The following is a 23,774-nucleotide window of genomic DNA, read 5'->3' as shown; positions in this document are numbered from 1 at the left end:
CGATTCTGAACCCAAGAGCAGACAAGAGACGGTGTTGAATTGATGCAAGGGGGTTTATTGAGTGAGGTGGAGGAGCAGGTAGAGGACGCGGAAACCGGGGGGAGGGTGAGGCAGGCGAGCTGGAGTGCGTGATCCGGATAACTGCAGGCAGAGGGAAACAGAGTTAGGTTGTGGTCAAAGGCAACAAGAGACGAGAGTTCGGTAGCGAGGTAACAAGGTAACAAGGTAACAAGGTAACAAGGTAACAAGGTAAACTGGAGCCGGGTACGTATCATTACCACTGTAGAGCGAAGTACGATCTGGCACCGACAGCAGGGAATCCAAGGGTTTATGAAGGGGAGTTGATTGGAGATGACGACCAGGTGAGCATGATTGCAGATGACGGCCAGGTGTGAAGTGAGACCGACAGGGGGAGTGGCAAACCCAGGAGGAGGAAAAACACAGCAGACTGCTGTGACCACAACAACAACAAGTGTCTCTTCATCTCTGCTCCCTCTTTTGTAAGATAACTTGCTGTGCTGGGAGTCATTAGACTATGATGTTCCTCAATCCCCTCGGATGGTGAACTGAGGATCTTGAAAGTCTGGCGTATGAGATCAGTCTGGCCTAGTGAACTGTCAATGTTTACATTTCATAAACGCAGTGTTATTTGACTGGAGTGAAATCAGTATCATGTGTTTCAAAGCACTACTGCTATATCTGTCACAGGAGCCGACTGTGAGCTCCGGTCCTACACTTCCTTTCTCCTCTTTCTTTCTTGATAAATGTCCTCAGTTCCTGTTAATGTTCCATTTTCATATTAAATTTGTTTCTTTATTGCTTCCAGATGAGACCCATTTGGATCAAGAGATTAAAGCTGCCATAAATCTTCAAACTTCCTTCACTCATCAGATAGCCGCTCTGTCATTGTTTCATTACTTTTAAAAGACTGACAGAACAACTACTCATCTGCTTATTATTACTGCTTTTATTGCAACAATGTGTGTCTGAGGGAAAATGGAAGTAGGGAGGAAGCATCTCGCTCAAGTTATTGGACTATAACCCTCCAGAACTGCTGTAAATATCACTTTCCTTGCTGACTGAACACATAATGTGCAATTGGCTCAGGGAGAAAAAAATTCACTGAGAAAATAAAAACTGATCTCATCTTCCAGCCAAGTCAGGTTAAATTTAACTCTCCATTCGTTTTGCAGAGGCTCCTCTTAAAGAGCAAAGCCTGGGGTGCAGTTTGCTCATGAGCTTTATTGTTCTCATTAAAAAGACATCAGCTTTCCATTTCTTTCATTAATGAGTCAGGTGTTCCCTGGGCAACTTCTGCAAGTCTTCCTAGGGACGGTGGAGAGCTGGTCACTGCAGTGAACAGTCTGTTTCCCCTGCTGGTAGAAACCCTTGTTAGCAAGGAGTCTGTGCCAATTAGGCAGCAGGGGTCTGCCAGCCTCTCAGCTGATGACAAGGCTGCTGCTGGCCTGTCTCTTATTAGACCTGCCCCTGCCCCCCTGAGCAGGAATAACTCCGGCCAAATGAAGGCTACATCGTCTAGCCGGCCAAAATGTAACAGTTCATTTATTCTCCCCCAAACATTTCTCCCAGTCAAGAAAAAAAAGCCTGTGAAAGGCCAGCCAAGGTGCTCTGTGGTTGATAGGAATGCCATTTAGGTCAAGAGAGGTTCCACTGCGTTGCGTTTGATTTATTGTTTCTTTTATATGCAGGGATAACAGGGACTTACTATATGTGCTTGAGACGGGATCCAGCACATTGGAATTCTGGAATCTCTGGCTCAGTCAACCCACACATCCATAATTTAAATCCTGTACGTTTCTGAATATCCGGTAGGGTAATTACCTTAAGTGTGAACTGATGGGCTGTTGTGCAAGTCACATATTATTACTTTTGGATTCTGTCTTCACCTCAAAATATTTTGATTGTTAGACACTATATATAAATGTGGTGAACTATCACAGGTTAAATAAGATGGTGTATTGCCAAACATTACACCATAAGTGTGCCTGGCATTGTGTGGAAAACTTATGAATATCAGCAAACACGTTCACACCAACCTGTCTGTTGTATTGCAGCATTTGAAGTGCATCGCAGGGAAACCTTGGTTATAAAAGCCCCTGAGGTTTTACTGTCACCATTCACTGCTGTAACAATTAGTTGATAAGCGACTGCACTCAAGTCTTCAAAGTGCACAAAAACAGATGAACGCTGTTTCTATATCATCAAGCAAGTCAAGTCTATTGTGTAAGTATGTCATTTTGCTGATGTTCAAATTATCGTTGAGAAAACAACATTAACTTGTTGTTTTTACCCCATCGGAAAAACTAATAGAACATTTTTTTTATCAGATACTTGACTGTGAATATAGCAGTGCTATTTTCTGTACAATTGGCCTTGTCTTTCTAGGAAATGTTTACTTGTCAATGGAAGCTCATCCTGTGTTTACAACTTCCATTAGCTTCTCAAAGTGGTTGTTACCCCCTTGTGCAGCGAATGTGAACAAACATGAACACAATAAACATGATGGACAAAATCGTACACAAACACAAGCACGCAACTCAGTGATTTTTAAATTCAATCCTGCTGGAGGCATTTTTGTACAGGTTCTGTTCTGACATTTAGACGCATGTTGAATTCAGTCACCAGCTCATTGAACCTTGTGTTATCGATGTTTGGTTGTTATTGTAAACACATGAGATAACATACTTTCTAAGGCTACTAAAAAGCCAGTTTCCATCATTCAGATGAAGCAATGTAAAAATATCTGTCTATTTGTGTTTGCATAAAGACATTTTATGGGTGTAATGTATCTTCATGTCTTGTGCTGTGTGGATATCCCACTGTGCAGGAGCCGACACGGTTCTTACATGTTCCCCCTCTTGGTTCTCAGCAGGCTTGCCTGCCTGTCTGTGCATTGGCCACAGAACTGTTTTTACAAGTGCAGAAGTCACTGCTCCATTGCTCTGCAGCCCAACCGTATAACCAGGCTCTTTTCCTATTCTGGGGAAGTGGAGCGAAGGGAACGCCTCGTGCTCCTATTGCTACCAATTAAGTCTCTTAAGTAATTCTGGCAGCAGACGAAGAAATACAGGCACTTTTCTATCCCCCTTGACTTTCATTGTACAGCCCCCATTTGATTCCCCACCATGTCTTTTTCCTACGTTATCTTCCATCATCCTCCCTCTTTGTCCCCCCACCTGTGTCCCCACCTCTGTTTCCCCCACCCTTGAACAAATATACATTGGTGGCGTGGGCTTTTGCAAATGTTGGCTGCCTTGCCTCTGAATTCTCCATACCTCATTTGAGACGGGCATCCCTTTTGCTCGTGGGTTTGTTGAAGGCCATCTCTAAGCTGGCCAGCATGCTGCTGCAGACTGCTTGAGTGCCAGTGGGGTTTTTCCACTAACACTTGGCTGTCATGCCTTTAAGCAGAGGGCTAGACTGAGCTCTGCAGAGACAGTTGCCTTATTCAGCTGCCTCTCCCTTTTTGATTTCTTAGAAAGAATGCTCTTTAATAACAAACTGTATCTCATATCCTTTTTGTACATCTTTATTTGAAAGCTCTGCTGTTTTCTGCTGCAATGTTGTCTGTTCTGTTTGGAGGATGAGCTCCTTTGGGACTGCACAGTGAGGTGACCTTGATAGAACAAGAGAGGGAGTAAAGGCAAGAGTGACACTTTCCCAACAGGTGCTGCACAACTGTCTGTGACACAGATGGGTAGATGCACAGAAATCCACTTGCAACCTGCTTACATTATGCAAATACACCTGTGTGTCAATGCATACACATGCAATTTATTAATGCAAGATTATTGTATTCATGGCTGTTTCAACAGTGACGACTCTGAACTGTACTGCAGTTTAAACTGATCCGAAAATTATACTTGGCTTGTTTAGGAGCATAATGTTTAGTGCATATGTTTTATTTCAATCCCGGGGGCACAATTTACCAATAAAAGTTGCACTTTGGCAGTGACATCTATCCGTCCAGAATTCTCTCTGCTGTCTTTTCCATTTTCCAGGCATGCTTTCAGTGGTTCATATTGCAGAGAAGGGAGTAAAATGCAGCCTCAACAAGGCCTTGGGGAGCTGCGGAAAATCAGCGCTTGCACTCTAGACCAGACAGTAGCACTTGGGTGGATTCTCTCTACTCTCTATGAACGGAGTCAGAGGGGAAGAGCTACTTCCTTGACCAAATGACTGCCCTCTTACTCCGTCTGACCATCTGCGTCGCAGCTCAGCCCAGCCCAATCCAGTTCAGCTCCTTTCCATTCTCCTTTTCATGCGCTGACATTTTTATCCTCCTATTAAAACTTTTAAGGGCCCATTATCTAAGAGGAAGGAATGTTGCTTTAATAGTGTGGTGGCTCCATGCTTAGGCCCCTTCTCTTCAGTGTGTAACCCACCAACACTAGCTAGCTGCTTAATGTTCTCCAGCCAGCGTCAAGCAAAGAGGGGTCTCCCCTCTGAGTCGTTTGACAGCAGCTCAGCGTGGACTGTGAGCCTTCTTTTCTCTGCCCTATGCACTCAGAGCAGACAATAAACCCTTGGCATGCCTTCCACTACTTCAACCGCATTGTTTCAGTCTCTCCACTCAGGTTTAAGAGAGCTTGCAGCGCTGTGGTGAAGAACTTGTGGCCTCCTTCGATCTTTTGTTCGACGATCCTGTTTGTTACCTGTTACATGGCATCTTAGTTGGAGCACCCATGTTAATTTTACTTCTTTTGTGCAGTCCCACATGTAAAGTTAAAATCATAGCCTTCTGTTGAGAGTTTGTTTTTATTGGTAGAGGAGTTTTAGCTCAGAAGGACAGTCAAGAGCCTGGATCTTTTGTGTCCATGATGCAAATATTTCTCTGCGTCAGAAAATATGTATTCAGTAGATATTTTTTAGTGTTGTAAGAGCTGGCCTGGTTCAGAGTAATCCCTTCAAAACATATACAGTATATGCATGCAGAATCTTTAGGCAACACAATAAGATTTTGTTACCAGTATCAGTGAGCTTTCTGTTTTTAGTCTGTTTAGCATTGCACATCTCCCTTGAGAGGGATTTGGTTGCCCGTTGTTAACAATCTGTATAAAGTGAGCAAAATGCAATGCAATGTCAGTAACCATCAGCCAGACACCTGATGAAGATTTTGCTTTCTGTTATCTTTAAAGCTCTGAACTTAGTGTAAATGGGTTTTCTGTGAAACAATCTGTTAATAGACATCGTCTCTCAACTCCATTCTCATTGGAAAATCTATTGGTAGTCAGAAACAATGACTGCTGCATGAGAGAGAGTCTTGCCCTGGATATCAGCTGACTGCATTGAAACTCCTAAACAATAGCTTATGGGTGCTGAAAGTTGTGAGACACTTCTTGTTCATTTGTTGCTAACAAGTGATATAGTTGAAATTGCCAGCCACTGGCTTAGATGGTGATTTGAGCTCCTATCAATCTCTCCTCACAGCTATCCATTTAGACTGACTTGCCCAGAGGAGTCTATCAGTAAATCCTTATGTACCTTCACTTTTTTTTTAATCAAATGGCCTCACCTGCTGGTTTTCAGAAAGGTGGCTATGTGATGTGAGATGCACTTAATGCCATGTCCTGCAGGCACTTGCTGCAGATCTCACACAAGTTTCACTGACTCAATGACACTAAAATTGATTCTGCTCCTGAGTTTGAACAACTTACTGTGGTCAGGTTATCCCCAAGGATCCTGCTGTTGTTTGTTTAAGAATAAGAAAAGTAAGCAGTGTAAATTTAGCATACTCAACGAGATCTAAGTGGGGCACATAAAGTGCTACTATAATAAGTTTTGTCTGCCCTTGAGCCATATTCATAAAAGCCCTGATTGTGTATGTAGGGAAACATTTCCTCTCAAAAAGTACAATGTTTCAACCGGTAAACTATTTATAATAATAGCTACTAAATAATGAAAAAGTTCTCATTGATTGTTGTTTGTTTAATCATTAATGTGCTAAAGGAATATTTACGATTACATGCCAAGAGGCTTTATTGATTATATTAACAATTAGAAAACAATCTGCAAAGCTCTCTAATTAACATGTTAAGTTAGGCTTGAATGTGTAATAATAACACAATGTTATTATTATTTTGCATTGCTTTTTTTATATTGATTCAAACTAAATCTTTATATTACTTTACCATTAGAGTGATCAAAATCTTTTATATAACTTAATTAACTCTCAGCAAGAAAGCAGTAAACATATTTCCCAAAATGTCTTACTATTACTTTAACACACAGGTTTTATTGAGCGTACCGGACAAAAAGTGATTTATTGGCTTCTGGAAACAGCATCACCTCTTAGTGTTGGGTACAGAGGTCGTGACCCGACCCGGGAGGATAGAGTTGTGGCTCTTTTGTAGGGGGAACACTCCCACTTGTTTTCTTGCTTAATTGCAGTGTTCCTTTTTTTTACCACAGTGCAGGAGTTTTGATGACGCCTGTTTGTGTCCAGCTGTGTGAAAACCATATTCCCTCTGGTTCGTCCCTCCGTAGCTTTTTGAAAAGACTCCCTCTCAAGAATCTGGATTCTATTTCTTGTCAGTTCTGAGTGTATAAAGAAGTCTGTGATGTTTTTTTTATTAGTTTCTACATATAGTTATGCTTTATTGGTCAGCAGATTGTTTTAGTTGACTGTGCAACTTTGTATGTTGTAGCATTTACTTTTTCTATCCTTCATTTTTCCATCCAGTTCCTTCTGAAAGGATATTTTTCTTTCTGCTTCCCCTCATTTAATAATGATAAAAACTTGATGCATTTGGCAGCCAGTTAGAGGGAACAGCACACAGTGGATGATAGCTTGGCCTGGCCTGGAGAAAAGCGCCATTGTGTCAACACTTCGGCTTTTATTGGTCCTCAGAGAGATGAAGGCCCAGGTTCTGGCCCCAGTCCGACATGCTATTGATGGATGGTTCTATAGCCTGCGAGGGGGAAAGGGGGTGCATAAAATTAAAAGGGAGTGAAGTGAGTTTTGGGATGCATAATACAACCTTAGTAAGTAATCTTTAGTCTTTTGGGGTTACTTAGTTGGAAATTCAATCCTCTGTTAAGTTCATAGAGGTCTGCTTCTTGCGCTGGCCTCAGATTGACACAAAGCCAAGGAAGGGGACCACTGAATTCCACATCCTACTTAAATATCCACATGACTCGCTGTGAAATTTGCAGCACTTTACAGCAGCTGCTCTGTTGATGCTCATTCATGGTCACTTCACTCAGTCCTGCCGTGCTTTTTCTTTATGCCTTCAGAGCTTGAGCGCTGGCCCGGTGTTTGTTCAGCGCTGAGTCTTTGTGAGGCAGGGAGGGCTGTTGATGCAGTTAGTGTCTGATAGTTCACCCTGTCTGCAAACCACGACAAGAACTCAGGAAGGAAAGTCTGAGAGGATCGTGTGACCTTGTGACACTTGTTGACTGACTTAAAGTGATGGAAAGTATTTAAACAGGAGGTCAAACTTGAAGACTCAGAATAGATTTCAGCCAGTCAGCGAAAATATATAAAAAAGGCAGGTTGCATTCTTGGCAAAACATATGGAAAACAAGAGGGCATAATTAAACAACATTATGGTGGCAGGAGTTAAACTACGTAAATAAGTAGTCAAGCACAAAACAATGTAAAAACACGTTTTTGTCAAGCTGAGATTGTTTTCTCCTTATAACCCTCGAGGCAGGTACTGTACGTCAGTATGATAGCACAAGCTTTTCTAGATGGACACATTTGGACTTCAGTGGGAGAGCACACACAAGGTTTTATGTGCTTTAGGTGTTGACACTTCCATATGCAAATGCTTACATTTGTTGCTAAAAAAGTTGGCTCATTAAGAAAGTTAGACCTCCAAACACCCTTCATTGCAACAGCAGATTTAATGAGACATTAATGGAGATGTCCTTTCGCTCACTGCCTCCCTGTTCGCCAGAAGAGAAGGAAACTGAGAGAGATCTGCTTGCCTTTTAATGAGCCAGAGGGCTGAGGTTTGTCCCTGCATCTGCAGCGGTGTAGGATATCAGAACGAATAAGTCAAATATCAGTATTCACCACCGCGAAGGCAGCAGCGTCATTGCAGTGCAGAGCAGAGGGAGCACTGTGTGTGTGTGTGTGTGTGTGTGTGTGTGTGTGTGTGTGTGTGTGTGTAATAATTAATGACTTGAAGGAGTTTAAAGTCATAGGAATGCTTGCTCATAGGTGTCTGTTGTGCCTCTTCATGAAGCATTCATACATCCCACAGAAATTACTCATCTTTTATGTGCCGTGTTTAGTAAAAACATGAAATATGAAATGTTTTATCTTCAGTTTTTATTGTTAGAGGGTCGTCGCATTTTGAAGTGCTTCACCTTGATGATAAAAGGTGCACTGACCCCTCTTGTTTGGTGCCACCCCCCTTGATTTCGTTCTCTTCAGACACATTTTTTACCAAGGAGTTTCCTTCACTGTGATCTCCTCTCTTTTCTTTATGGGGGATTACCTCAATTAAAATTACAGGTCTACTGGATCAGCTCCTGCTGAGAGTTTTTATCCTTTCTGTAGGCAGCCGCCTTTTTATAGCCTAAACCGAGTGAGCGTGTTCCAACAAGTGCTTGAAACTTTGTGAAAGGGTACTGGGTATGTCCATCACCAGCAGTAGGCATATATTTGACTGAAAGCGTGAAAGGCCTTTGAGCATTTTTACTCCTCTTACCAGCTCTTTGACATCTGATTTAAAACCAAACGCTTAGTTTACTGAAAGGCCTTTGGCTTTAAAAACTGTGTGTAATCTGTAGACGCAGTTAAGACATAAACTTCCTCTCTCTCTGTGTCTTGTTGTTTCCTTCACAGTGCAAGCTGATGCCGCAAAGGAGGGACCCACCTGCATGGACAAGAATCACGGCTGTGCTCACATCTGTAGGGAAACACAGAAGGGTGGCATCTCCTGTGAGTGTCGACCTGGATTCCAGCTCACGCGCAACATGAAGGACTGCAAATGTAAGTCATGTCAACCTGAAGCATAGTGCCTCTCTGTGAAAGACACACACACACACACACACACACACACACACACACACACACACACACACACACACACACACACAGGGAAACACACCACTAGAAGGATTTATAGGCTCCTCATGAAAAGGTGATTGTGGTGGGAAATGTGCCGATGATGGATAATGGTGCTCATTCTGCAAATGCCTTCCAACGGATTTTGAAGTAGCCTACTGACATTTAAGTTACATTACCAAGCCGTGACTAATGTTCTAAATAGTACCCTCGTAAAGAAAAACATGTTTATCAAATAAGCAGCGATCATTTACACAACCAGGGCAAGTGTGGAGGTTACTCGAAGGGGACCGCTCTGATGGACAGCGCACACTTCCTGTTGCTGTGCAACGGAGATCATCCTGTCAGAGCTGGGGCCAGGGCTGATGGGGGATTTGTCTGTGTTTGGATAAGGATTGGAGAAGTGTTATTCTATAGTTTTTTCTTTGACAGCCCAGGAAAAGGGCAAAAGGCGCTGGGATGGTAGGGTGCAGACAGGATGGCGGAGGCTTGTTCGTGCTCTCTTTCACTCTGTCATCACAGGTGTGTTAGAAGTGCCGGGGTTAATGCTCCCCTTCGCCTGCTAGCAAATAAATGTATTTGCACTTAAGGATTTGCAGACACACACATACTTAAACCAGAAATCTTACTCTTCCAATCATTTATGTGTAGCTGACATGAACCTTGTGCTGTTTGTAAGTAATGTCACACATTTCTTACAAAGCGTTCACTTAAAGGGGGACATATTTGACTCATTTCCCGGTTCATACTTGTATTTTGGGTTTTTAATAGAACATGTTTACATACTTACTTATGCTATTGTTTTCCTCCTGGACAGATACACCTGTATTCACCTTCTGTCTAAAACATTTTTTTTAGTACATGTCTGTTGGCCTCCCAAGTGAAAAAGAAAAAGTGTGCTCTGATTTGCTTGCGAGAAAAATATGGTGCACCTTCAGCAAAGATAGTGGGTGGATATACTCAGATGGTGGTTTTTTTTAAATGAGCATCGATGTGACATAGGAAGGGAAGTTAAATCTTAATGGCTCCTTTGCTTTCTGATCTAGGCATCCCACAAAAAAGTGACTGTGTTGTATTATTTCACAGTGTGTGGGGGGTAGGTAGGAACTCCTGAAAAAGTTTTATATACGACACACACATTTGTCACCTTTACATTTTTGGACCGTTGTGCTTGATTAATTACAGTTCTTATAATGAAGACGGTTCATGCAGTGACTTATAATGAGTGAGTTAGTTCAACCTCTTGCTCCAGGCAACATAAGCCGCTGTTTGAGTGTTTAAAAACTTGTCTGTCTGAAGTAATGAATAGATGAAGCAATGATAATGACAAATGTAATTTAGCCTGCCCTTTTTCACATTATGATAAGCATAGTTTAATTATAATGTGTCTAGAGGTCCCATTAGTTTGCGGCGCTCTAATCCTACTGAATAGTGTAAGCAGGTTTGAGTCTAAACAATCATTATGCTGGTGCGCATCTTTAGTAATTTGGGACTGTTTTCGCTAGCATACTGTTATCGAATCATTTTGAAGGATCTTCACTATAGGGAGCTTTACATACAGTCTCCTTGTAGCCTTCTGAAGGACTGAATGCAGTCTGAGCTCACAATATTAACGTCATAGAGCATATGGCTCAGAGAAACAGAGTGTATCATCCTGAAGTGTCCTCCAGCTGGGGACATTTGTTGCATGTCTCTATACCTTCATTTCTTGTCACCTTTCTACCATCAACTTCCAAAAGTGTGTATTATCCTATATGCACAGTTTACATTAACTGTGTGCTCTTCAATAGTGACGTGTAACTACGGTAATGGAGGTTGCCAGCACATCTGCGAGGAGACAGACCATGGCCCCAAGTGTTCGTGCCACATGAAGTTTGTCCTCCACAGCGACGGAAAGACTTGTGTAGGTGAGTCATCTCATCCGGATGCATTTACCGGGGGCAAGAAATAATGGCTTTGGAATGAAAAAAAAAAGAAATTAGAACCACAAATGATTAATTCAACCTGTTATGTCCAAAAGCAAATTTAATTTAAGTCTGAAAAGAGGTTTAATGTGATAAAATACTGTTGAAATGCAGGCATTGTGACAGTAGCTCTACACCTGGACTTTCTCTCTTGATCTGTGACATACAAGGACAAAAGGCTACCACACACTGTGCTTTCCTCTCTGCTGCTGCTCCAGTAACCTCTCAGTCCCTGCATCTGCTTTGGCTTCTCCTCCTCTTCCTCCTCCTCTTCACTGGACCTATTCCTCTCTGTTTCTCAGCCATGCAGTCAGATGCACACCTTCTATTAGCCCTTGGGTCAGTTCCTCCACTGCTACCGTTGGGAATTAACTCGCACACCTGACCTAACCTTCCACTGGCAATTATCAGTGTTTGCCTCAGTTGACTTAAGTTGAGTAAAAATCATTCAGCCACTCAGGCATATTGAACCGTTCTTAAGAGCAGTTTCCTGTCAGATGAAGCCTGCAGGTGCAGTACAGTCAAAGTTCAAGTCTCGATAAACGCTTACGGATTTTGCTTAGCCATCCAGAATTGCACAGACATTTCATCGACAATCATGGAACATTAACGATAAAGTAAGTCCGGTGTAAATTTGAGACTGAGCATTAATGCAGACAGGCTTTTATTTTATCCACCATTTAACCAGTGTCATTAATAGTTTCTCTGTACAGTACAAACCCATTTAATCCATTACGCGAGTACTTTGCAAGGATAGTGACCTAGGTTTGTAATGCAAGGTCCAGTGAGTAGTAGAGGACACATTTTCTTTGTCAGGAAGACAAACATAGTAAAATAATTAGAGGCTATGCCTGCAAAACAGACTGGTGAGGTGGTTGCTTGGTTTCAGCGGCTGTTAAGTTTGAGAGTTTGGTTTTGGTAGCGGCTGATTAGCCCAGTGCTTCTGGATCCCCTTTATTACCGCAGCCCTGATGAGAGCCAGCCCTATGTCAAGGTCTGGTCAGCCAACCTATCATTATTGCTGTACCCTGCGAGGCCAGGGGGATGCCACAAAGTTGGCCGCAACAAAATTATATGTTTTAGCTTCTCTGGTTCCCAAGGCAGAGCAAATGTGCATTTGGTGTGCCAGATTAGGAAGCAGTCAGTCAGTTAAAGTCTCTGATTCCCGCCTCAGAGTCTAGGGTTCCAGAGGTGGAGGTCGGGCTGCTCTGCGGTCGACACGGGGGCGCTCCGGCTCCCAGACACTATATTAGTTAATAAAACCTCAATAAAGCAAACAATCTGCCAAATGAACCACTGACAGCAGAGTGATGGACAAGCACGCTGGAAGACCTTCAGTAAGGCACCACTCCTCTGCACCGGGACTGTAACTGTGTAGGGTTTCCACCGAGAAAAAATATTCAAAAGCATCACATGCTGAATCTGTAGACGATTTTATATGTAGCACAGGTAGAACCTGCATACGTGTTCTGATATTTCAAGTGCATGTGCTAGGTTTAAATACAATAACCGTATCTTACAATACAAGTATTCTTACTATCAATATGCCACTATCTCTGCTTGGAACTGAGAAATCATAGTTGTTTGTAAAATAAGTTTTAATTATTCTTTAATGACACAAATGTCTTCATGGCACGCGGTGATAATTGCCCTCAGCCAACGCGTTCAGAAAATAGCAAGTGATGTATAGAGTGTAGAAGGGTATCCATAGCAACCACACAAAGTGAAAATATATTCCAATTTAGCCTCCTTATTGATTTGAAAGGGTTTATGATTGAGTCTGCCTTCTTCATACAGAAAGAAACATGATTACAAACTTAGTCTGGTGGGCTTTTTCAGTATGCTGCAGATTCACCGTTCCATCCATCTTGTGGGAGTGTTTGTTATGAATTCTGACACTTTTTTTATTCATTATGCGGTGGCTCTCCTCACCCAGGCTTGGTTGTGCATTTTGTAATAATACGCCACATGCTGCTCTGTTTGGAAGTATTGCCTCTTTATCTTTCCCATCTCACCTCTGTTGATACCTTGCATACTGTAGCTGGGAATTAATATCAGCAGGCCCTTTTCTGAATGGCAGTCACACATTGACTGCTTTCTTATTCCTGCACACTTGCACACACACTATTTGAGTCATGTGTTCAGTCTCCTACTGAAACAGTCTTATAAAAGGCAGGTTTATTTGTCTGTGCATCAAGTGAGTTCAGGTATCAGAAAAGAGCAGCCATCATGTGGAAGCATTCACACTGTTAGCTCAGCACATCATAAACATTCACAAATAGCAGGCAGATGCAGACATGCTCAGAGTTCAATCATCTGAAGAGTTGGCGACACTATGCTAGACACACACGCACACACGCACACGCGCACACACGCGCACACACACACACACACACACACACACACACACACACACACACACACACACACACACACACACACACTCATAGAAGGAGAGCAGGAGATGATAACACAAACAGAAAGCTATACAAACAACTACACAAACATACAGTACATATCCAGCATGCATGCATCACATGCATGTAAACACATGTAGTCTACATGCATATGCCCATAACATAAACACACTGCGCTCTCATTTCGGGTGGTCTGTGCATTCATGCTGCTGTTTTCAAATGTACCTCTCAGTGCTCTGTCCTCTTCACTGCTGTGAAGCGTTTTTTTCTGGATGCTGCATGATGGGATCAAACATGTTGGGCAAACTGTGGCAGTTAGTGTTCGACTGCATGCTTTGTGGTGTTGTTTCTGTCAGAGTTTTTTTTCCTCATCTGGCACCTCCGCTGGCCTCTGAATTGGTCATTCTGACATCCTCTGGGCTCGAGAGTACATACTTTAATTAAAGGGATTGACCAGGAGTTTTGTTCTGAAATAATATTTTTTGAAATATAATTGAAGTAGTGTAAGGGTAAACATGGTTTCCCGTACTGCAATAATAAAAAAAAAACTCAAATGGTTTTACCTTTTTCAATTTTGTCAATGTGCTTAAAGGCCCAATCCGTCACCCCAGCTGTATCATGGATGAGTACATGGTCTGCATACTAAATGAAGGCCATGTGGTCAAGTCTAAATATGCACTCAGTGGGCTGTAGATAATAAATTCACTTTGTAGATTTGCTTTTAAGAATTGTTTAATTAAAATCATTATTTTTTACGTAAATGATAGTTATTAACAAAAGATAGTTCTGTTTTTTTTCAATCCTTTTTTAGTGACTGCACATAAATTGTACGGCTGGGTCACTGACAGCGCTTAGAGACTTGACATAACAGCCTAACAACATTAATTCTGAAATGATCTGACCATAAAAGACACCATAAAGCGCAGACATAAATCTGGCTGTCCCTGTCTTTCAGCTTGCAGCACTAACCACCGCTCGCTCTGTCTGTCGAGGCTCGCACCGCTCATACTAACCAGCAAAAGCCTCATCTCTCACACACAAACAACAAAAACTGCACTTTGTCTGCACTCTGTGGAATATTTACTTTGCATGATTGCATGTTGCGAGGTAACACTTTTGCCTTGAGATGTCACCGTTTTCATCTTAGACGAGGAACTGCCATCATCAGTAATTTGTTAGGATTTGGGAATTAATCATTGCTCTTTGCTCAGTTGTTCGTTTAAGAGGCTGTCTTTTCTTTTGCAACAACGTTATGTCATTCTCTCATGTAGTTATCGCCTCCTGTGAGCATGATTGGACATTTACCATTTGCAAGAGAAAAGATCGCCTCTCATTCATTCCATCCACCTTTCTCCTAGCCTTATAATATCTGCTTGACTTATGGGTGGGTCTAAGTTTTGTTTGAGCTTTTTGATACAATGAACATTGTCACAGGAAATCAACCTTCAAACAGGATAATGTGATAGTAAATGTACCTGCTACTACTGAGGGATGGGAAGACAACCTGAAGATTTGGCCTTGGATAGCTGTAAAAAAAAGGTAGCGTAGCTTTGGTTAAATGGTATAGGGTTCAGAGACACGCTGTGCTACAGAGTGGTGCAGCGGTGACGTTCTGTTGTAGGTCGACCCGGGAAGTTAGTGCTTTTGGGAAATATTTATACAACCGGCAGGATAAAACAAAGCTATCGTTAGGCTATCAACGAACTAGCTGCCGGTCGCATGGTTGCTTATCACCACTGCTGAGCTAAAGGTGGAATCGTTTTGGAGTGATGACGTTTAGTAGTTTAATTACTCTCTTGTTAGCAACCACTATTTGTTTAACCTATTACAAGTAGGTAGTTTACTGACATATTTTACGTAGTAGATTACATTTCTACAGCTGGTGTTAACCACAAACCTTATCAGACATTTAACGAAAACCTGTTAAAATAACCTCCAACTTTGACACTTGCGAACAGGAAATTGTAAAATGCTAACTAATTTCCGGTTTTAGGACTCGTTCCTTCACCACTCTAAGCTAAATTTGTGGCTCAAACCTGCAGTGCAGAACATATCTCTCCCCCCTCTGGCAGTGAGAGTAATTTCACAACCATTTAAGACGTATACTTGCACGTGTGCACGCCGCATGTCACCCGTACTACAGCTTGACATGAATAAAGATCAAAAATATGTGATCCCAAATCGACAAGGTTGTATTTCACCTCATTAATAAAACGCACCATTACTGATAAGCCTCAGAGCGTTTCAGATTGATTCAAAGTTAACTGCAACAGAATAAATTAAATAGCTAAATATGCACTAAAGGTCACTTCTTCAGGACGTCCTTCCATCCCCGTGACGTACAAGGCGGAGGTATAATAAAATTATCTCATTTAAGGTTTGACAGGCTGTGTTTCCTCATAATTCATTTTCCTTATATCTGTGAAAATGAAAGACACTTTATGCACTAAGTCTCACAAACAACACTTTAGTGACAGGAAGAATAAGAAGTCCCGCCCATAATTCGCTGGAGGAAAAAGGTGGATATACTGTAAAACCACATCAGATTAGTTCTTCTTGTCACATGCTCATGATTTACAAAACACAAATGCTGTGTGGTTCAAGTGTACAGAGAACTAAAGTGGTGTTTTTACAATGTGTGCGTGTGTGTGGGTGTGCGCGTGCATGCAGGGGAGAGGAGTGTCCAGTCCCAGGCAGCCCCACAGCTGTTCCCCAATGGTAAATATGCGTTCCTCTGACTCCTCTCTCTGGGGGTCTGTGGGTGTGGGGAGAAGAGGAAGCTAACCTAGCAGCCCCTGATCAGGCCCTTCCCCTCCCCACAGGGGCATCATCCTTCTGACCCTCAACCTCTGACCCCCTCCTCCCCTACCTTCCTCTTCCTTCTGTGAATGCCCTCTCAATAACTACCACTGCCCGTGTCAAACCGCACCTTTTTAAAACACAGCTGCAAACCTCTGACCAGCAGTATAAACATCATATAAACTTAAAAGATATAGTACATTATAAGTGATTGAACAAGTTGCTCCCAACCTGTCTCTCTTGTGACGCCTTTAAAATATAGCAGCGGGGGCCCCCTTATCACATTTCATATGTCTATGCTACGCTAGCCGTTTCACCAAAGAGTGATTTTCCCTCTAAGCCTCTCAGATGGTTTCATTTAATATCTGTTCATGGCCCAAACAGGAAAACGTATCCAATATTTTACAAAGAATATATAAGATTAAAGTCTGAAAGTGTTGAACTTAACCCCTAGGTTAGGAACCACAGAACTAAACTATAGTTGTATTTAAAGTAGTCAAAACTAAATGTTTCTAAAGGCAGCTACAGCAGTAAAATGCTGCTTACACATTCATGCATCAGTTTTTATGATGTAATTATGTGATATAAAGTTATATATCAACCTCAGGGAATTTTTTCTGCATAATGAGTGTTGATACTTTGACAGGATTTGCAATGCAGGGAATGTACTTTTATGTTTTGATTATTTACACATTTATCCACACAGGATCTGAATGTGTCTCTTTTCCATCACATTTCATTTGGCTTCCTTGGAGGATCTTACTGAAAACTGATTTATTACCACTAGTAGAAGTGGCCTCCATCAAAAGTTTATCTGTGATGACTTGTCAAAAGGAAGACCTTAGAGTTTGGTTTCCTTTGTGTTTTAGATACAACTGAAATGGGCGAAATTGAGCGTGTACTGCTCCAAACAATTGGTCATTGTGTTCCTGATCTCTGTCATCATGGCCTATTAGCTTTGGTGAGGGAGCCAATAAAGTGTCCATGATTACTTCATAGAAAAGATAAAACAGTTGAGTCCCTCTAAACTTCCTCTTGTCATACACAGCTAATCTTGTATTCCATCATAATCAGTGGCTGGGAATTTATCCATGCTAGTCCGGTCCAGTTTTCCTTCTACTCTGTGTCCAAAAGTCAAAGTTTATTTTACAACATCTGCGGTAAAATGACATTTGGAACAGGTTTTGGGCGTGCTCCAGAAAAATTAAAGGAACATTTTGCATTCTGATAACCTCATATATGCACTTCCAGACTGAACTTTGTTCTAATAAATAAGGCAAAGATGCCAGCAGAAATAAACTCATAAATCTGCATCAATTTATCAAACCTCAATACTTCAAAGACAATTTAATTAAACCATGTAAGAGACTCAGGGAGGGGGCTCGTTCTCAGAGGAGTAGCCTGTTCAAGGTAAGAAGCAAAACAAAACTGTTTAAAGTCACTAGTTGTTACTACAGTATGCATACTGAGCTTCCCTCATGCCACAATATAACAATCTGACCTATTTTAGGATTGTGTGTCCTAGTTTCTGTTGTTTTTTTTCTCAGAAATAGAAACATTAGGAGCAAGAGACATATTTTTCGTCCTCCTCTATTAGTGTCCGTCTGTGGTACTGTACCATGCTGAAACCAGCTTTTTTTCAGTTGCATCTCTAGAGAACATTAGCAAACTATTGTCAGTTTTATTTGGTTTAGTTATTGAGAGAGCACTCACCTTTTGTCGGGTTTTTGTCAAATAACAACTCTGCCCTTCATGTTTGCTGTTAGCTCAAAAAAACTATCTTTTTCTTTTTTTTTAAAGATGTGTTTCACCTTAGCATCTATGTCCCGTGCTTAGATCTCAGAGAACCTCTGCCTTGTGCTTTTTTGTCCATTTTCTCCACTCACTTGTTGCTGTGTTGTTTGCGGTCGTCATAAATGACTGCTGACTTGTTGCATTGTGGGTTGCACTTCAACATTTCAGATGCAAAACAAGAAGTTCTGCAACTAGAAATCTTGTGGCTGCAAATAAAAGACGATGAACACTACATGAATCCTTCTTTTTTAAACATACACTGTGTAATATCAGCTTTAAACCAGACATCCCGCACGTCATATTGGAGAATATTTACAAAAGTCTGCCCACTGTGACTGTAATTGCCGGTCCCAACCCGGTGCACTGTGGCTGTGGCTGATATTCATCCAAAACACACAAACCCACACACATACCAGAGCATGTGTCTCTCCCCTGTCTTCACAAAACCATAATGTCAGAGATATTTCTTTTCTCTCTTAACACATGATTATTACAGTTTGGTGAGATGGCTGCCTGACTAAGCGTTTTGAGGCATGTCCTGACACTATCTTATCGTCTCGTCTGCCAACCGTCTCTGCTCACACTTTGCAATTATGTGAACCCACAGTGCTGCACTCTCCAGCCTGGGATGGGACCTGGGTATTAACTGGAAGCCCCCACCCCCTGCCTAATACTCCATCATCATTCCCCTGCGAATTATCAGAGGCTAAATCTCTGTATTCTGTGAAATACAGGAGTGGACAAAATAATCAAAACACCTCACAGAAAAGGATTTCAGCTGTTCAAAATGTTTTAGTCAGCTTATGTTAGGACACTATATTAGGCTAGAAGTAAATGCAAAAAGTGAAATACAGCAACAAGTGCTTTAGAGGGACACATAAAGTCTTAAACCTGACCTGTACTATCTTTACTACCTGACTAAGAAAGGTTGTAAAACCCCTGAGCGTATTAAATCAACAAAAGGTGCATTTTTATGCTTATAGAAAATAAACACGACACCCGCGAACACTTCTGCAAAGTGATTTTAAGTTGAAAATATTTCACTGATGTAAAAGAGTTTATATTAAAAAAGTATCATTGAAGAATTCATGAGCATCATTCAAAGATACAAATATATTATATTAAAACTGTCTCGTGAAATCGAAAACACAAAGTACTTTGACAAAGGAAACCAGTGGCTAGATGTTGACTGGACCGAGATCATATACAGAAGTCTATAAACTGATACAGCTAATTGTTGGATAACCTAAAACAGAACCACCCTTTATAGTGTTTGCAATGTTGATGTAGTTATTTCCAAGTTAGTGTCCTTCTTCACAACTGAGAAGTGTTTTTTTTCTCCCTGTAAATGTAAAATCTACTTTAATTGTGTCCAAGTCTATTAATGCATCATGTTCAGCCTTCAGCAACGTGATCCCTTGAACTGTTTAAACTGTTCTTTATAAAACAACTATAAAACACAGAATTACATCACTGTGAGCACCTGTTTTGCTTTGATGCATAATTGTAGTCTACAGTTGAATATTTTATTTGACAGAAAAGAGCTTTACCAAGTTTCATTATGGCTGCTGCAGGCAGTGCAGATTTCAATTTAAGTCAAGAGGATTAGGTGTTTCCCCAAAGGGATCCTCATTCTCTATAAAATAAAAACCTGCACAGCTGCATTCCCTCTTTAGTGCCACGTGTGTGCTGCCATGTCCCTGCCAGTGAGAAGTCTTCCACTAGCCCAGCTGTGCTTTTTCATCTTGATAAGAGCTGCCAGCCAGCATCATACAGCCCATTAGAAGGAAGTCAAGCGCTGTCTGGATGACCAGCAAGTTACAGCAAGTTAAAGTGGTTGTTCCACATCGCAAAAGGGTTTTTTTTATTTGTTTTTTGTTCTGATGTGTGGGAGGCTTTTTATAAAGCTGCCAAAAACTATTGAGGCCCACACTATTCTCTCTTATGTGAGAACAAATTTATCCTGTGCTGTTGCTTAAAATGAAAGTCTCAGTGAAATGTGTCACTGTCTAGAGAAGAGACCTCAGCTATCCTGTCTTGACTTTCCTTTTTTTTCAGATCAGTTTAGCCAACACAGGGGCATGGTAGCTGAAATTGCTTTTTTATCCCCAAAATGCCTAGAAGGTTTTGTGAAAAAAAAAAAAAAGAACAGGAAAAAGTGTTTTTTTGTCAAAAGTCAAACTTCTGCCCTCTTGATGGAGGGGGGACAGATGCCCTGCAGTGCAAAGGACTTTTAGATGTCGTAATTCACCTTGACCAAAAAGAAGCAAACATGCCCACACTTTAGAGGAAACACATGAAACTTTATTTTTGGCCTTGTTGAATCTAATATTTTTAATGACTGTACCCTTTCATTATTCACAAACATATTCTGAAAACTGGTAATCTCATCCAGCTGCTGCATTTATGACTCTGTTCTCTTGACTCGTTTCCTTCTTCATTACTATGTTTACTGAGTATCTGAAAGCCTGCTCTGCTCCTCATTGTCTGACTGCTGTTTGACATCAACGTTGAATATAATAAGGGTGTCTTCTAATGTTTGCTACAATGCCAGTATGTATATATGCTGGGAGGAACAAGCAGGACTTTTTCTACCGTGTATTTTTCTATGTCTCACTGTGTTTCTCTACAGAGACGTGTGCAGTGAACAATGGCGGCTGCGATAGCACATGTCATGATTCGGTGACAGGAGTCCGCTGCAGCTGTCCCGTCGGCTTCACTCTGCAGCCGGACCGCAAGACCTGCAAAGGTAAACCTGCGCCTCATGATGCCTGGCACATTGGAGCTTCCTTCCTCTACCTGAGCTCACAGGATCATCAAGTTATTTACGTCCTCCCTGATAGCACCTTTTCCTACTATCATTGTTTTCCAACCACAAGTGCTCTGTCAATGTCTATATCCTTTCTGGTGCCACCAATCTTACCCTGCTTTCTGCTTTTCAGCTGCATATTTTGAGTAATATTCTGTCACACAAACTGTTTTCTTGACAGTTTTTTCCGCTACAGTACCATCATCCTTCTGTCTGGAGGTTGACGGAGCATACTCAACTCAAGGAAACTGCATACTGTAGCAACTTTCTTTTATTAAATAAGGTCTATACAAAATAAAACTCCAAACTTTAGGGTGAAACTGAGCATTGCATTAGTAGACTGAAAACAAAAGGCAGTACTTCAAGACAGGGAGTTAATACGAGGACAAAATGTGTTTCCAGAAAAACATGGTTTGAAATCTGTCAGCCTTTAACTACTCGTAATGTTACACTAACAACTCTGATAAAAGTAAATTGGCTTATATTAGTTTGGCTTGAGAGGAAACAAGAGGAAAGTGAACCCAGGCAGCTCTGGCACGAAAAGACAGGGGCTTGCTGCAGGCCAGACACTTCTGAAGAGCAGAGACAAAGTACTGCAAGGAAGGGATTATTTTATACCATTTCAGATCCATTTATCTCAACCAGATGATGAAGAGTCCCTCAAGAGACAGACGCCTTATTTGTGATGATGATTAGGAATTAATCAGAGCTGCAGCCAACCTTGCCAAGGCAGAGCACCCTCCCACACATGGAGGAACACATGATATATTGATTGGGTATTGGCCACATAAATGAAGAGTAGAGTACCCGGAGGGAGATGAACCGATGCTGCATCGCATTACAGCCACACGCAAACTGATGTTATCCCTTCTGAGGGCCATTAAGGAATTACCTGAAGCTAATTTCCACTTTCTGACTCTTATGGCAGTACTGCTTTTTTGAATACTTCAATAGTTACTGCACCATTACCCAGCTCTCTTTGTTCTGTTGTATCCACCTCACTGTTTAGATTCTCTCAAAGCAGCTATAACCAGTACTTTTAAATGAACAGTGGACTTACATTCATTAGATGGACAGAAAAACAACTCCAGTTCAATGATAATGTTGTTCCTTATCTTGTGGATATGCAAATAAGTTATTATATATTCATATTAAATATGTCAGTCCTGTGTTTCTGGCCTGTTTCCTCTGCATCCATTCCATCTCATATAGCAGGTTTAGGTTAAGTGGGCTCTCCTTTTATCTCTATGATGGGGGATCTGATTTTGTATCACAATTGTTTTTTCACAGACATTGACGAGTGCCGTCTTAACAATGGCGGGTGTGATCATGTGTGTCGAAACACAGTGGGCAGCTTTGAGTGCAGCTGCAAGAAAGGCTACAAGCTGCTGACCAATGAGAGAACATGTCAAGGTATGTAGCCCTTTTCACAAACTTTTACCGACAAATGTTCCTGTGGACTACCTGAGAGCATGTCCTCAACACTTACATTCTCATAGATTCAGTGATTAGCATGAAGGATAAACCAAAAAAAGTCACGGTAGTTGCAGAAATATTCTGTCTTCAGCCTGCAGGGAAGTCAAACCAGGCCTCTCTGGCTTGTTTGTCTGTTATATTTGGTGGTAGCCATCGCTCAGCAGGAGCTGGGAGGACTAGCTGCAGAACAAATAAAGAGTTTGCCATGGCCGAACACAGGTGTGAGGAATTAAAGCTCCAACTCTTAAAACCTCTGGTTGAATCCAGCCCCTGCAGGAACATCTGGTGAAAGAAGACACACAGGCTATAGCTGCGAGCCGAGCTCAGCCTCTCTCCGAGTGGAAAAACAGATGACATGCTATTTTTTAATTCTCTTTTCTTTATTGATGTGGTCGATCAATATCCAGCCTGGTACACATCATTGTCATGCAATGGGTTTAGAATTGCTGCACTGAATCACAACACTCTGTACTCGGTCCTAAACGTCTTGTGTGTTCAATGAAAATGAACTGTGTAGCTCTGCAGCCACTTTGTTGTCCTTTCAAATCTATATTTGGTGGGACGCCTTTCTCTCATTTTCTTAGAGCAGAACAATGCAGAGTTTATTTTGCCAAAATAGCACAGATAACTAAAAAATGTGGTCTGCGCATGTGGGAATGTAAATGACGGTTTGTTTTCTGTGGCACCATGCCCTAACCAACATCGTCATCATGTGCTGTTTGGGGTCGCAGGGGCTACAATGTTGTCCTTGTTTGGTGATGTGTGTTTTGTCTGGAGCGAAGGGTGGTGATAAAGCTCACCTCTCCTCTCACCGAGTGAGGTGCTGCCAGGCTCTCAATCACACTCTCAACACTGCACAGTCACCTGTCTGCCTGCTATCCTCTCCTCTCATTCCTTTCATTCCTCTCACCCAGGAGTAGGGCCAAATAAAATCAGAAATGCCTCTCAACTAAATTAAACTGACTATTGGTGAAGATATATCTTATGCAAATCTGTGAGGGATTTAGTTTTGCACTCACAAGAGGGAAATTGAATAAAGGAAAGCTCAAAATCAAAGCAGCAGGGGCCAAGTTATCTGGCCCACTATACAGGAAAGCTCCAAAAACATCTTATTTTACTGTGTATGTTTATTTTTGTCATTTATAATTCATGTTCTTAAAATGTATTTTCTTATTTTGGAGAGTATCTTTAATGACTCTTCATAACTCCATGTCTCCTGTTTTTGAATAATAATTTTAAAAATCCCAAAGTCTCAAAGCCCAACAAGATAACCTTTTCAGAGTTCACAGAATTCCTTCAGAGCCACAATGACAATAAACATCTGTTTTGATTGGCTGATCTCCTTGTGCAAAATCTTGTATCTATAATCCCATCATGCATCTCTCTGATGAGCCTAAATCCAAAACTGGCAACATTAAATATGGCCTGCCATAACCGGTACAGCACTTCGGTTTTGTAAATAAGTACTTGTGCTT

General features: G+C 41.5%; 1 protein-coding gene across 4 annotated transcripts in view; it reads left to right on the top strand.

Moving 5' to 3' along the window:
• scube3 (signal peptide, CUB domain, EGF-like 3) overlaps positions 1-23,774 on the top strand; it is a 72,239-nt gene that overhangs the window by 34,138 nt on the left and 14,327 nt on the right. For 2 of the 4 annotated variants that reach the window (XM_063885776.1, XM_063885759.1), the window contains exons 5-9: positions 8,819-8,965; positions 10,831-10,947; positions 16,092-16,139; positions 20,647-20,763; positions 22,114-22,236. In XM_063885776.1, coding sequence (XP_063741846.1) covers positions 8,819-8,965; positions 10,831-10,947; positions 16,092-16,139; positions 20,647-20,763; positions 22,114-22,236 — 552 coding nt within the window. The remainder of the gene's footprint in view (positions 1-8,818; positions 8,966-10,830; positions 10,948-16,091; positions 16,140-20,646; positions 20,764-22,113; positions 22,237-23,774) is intronic. The other 2 variants (XM_063885767.1, XM_063885785.1) reach the window with 2 other exon arrangements.

This window comes from Eleginops maclovinus, chromosome 1, assembly GCF_036324505.1.
Source record: "Eleginops maclovinus isolate JMC-PN-2008 ecotype Puerto Natales chromosome 1, JC_Emac_rtc_rv5, whole genome shotgun sequence".
NCBI classification, from domain to species: Eukaryota; Metazoa; Chordata; class Actinopteri; order Perciformes; family Eleginopidae; genus Eleginops; species Eleginops maclovinus.
This window is presented reverse-complemented; position numbering and strand designations above follow the sequence as displayed.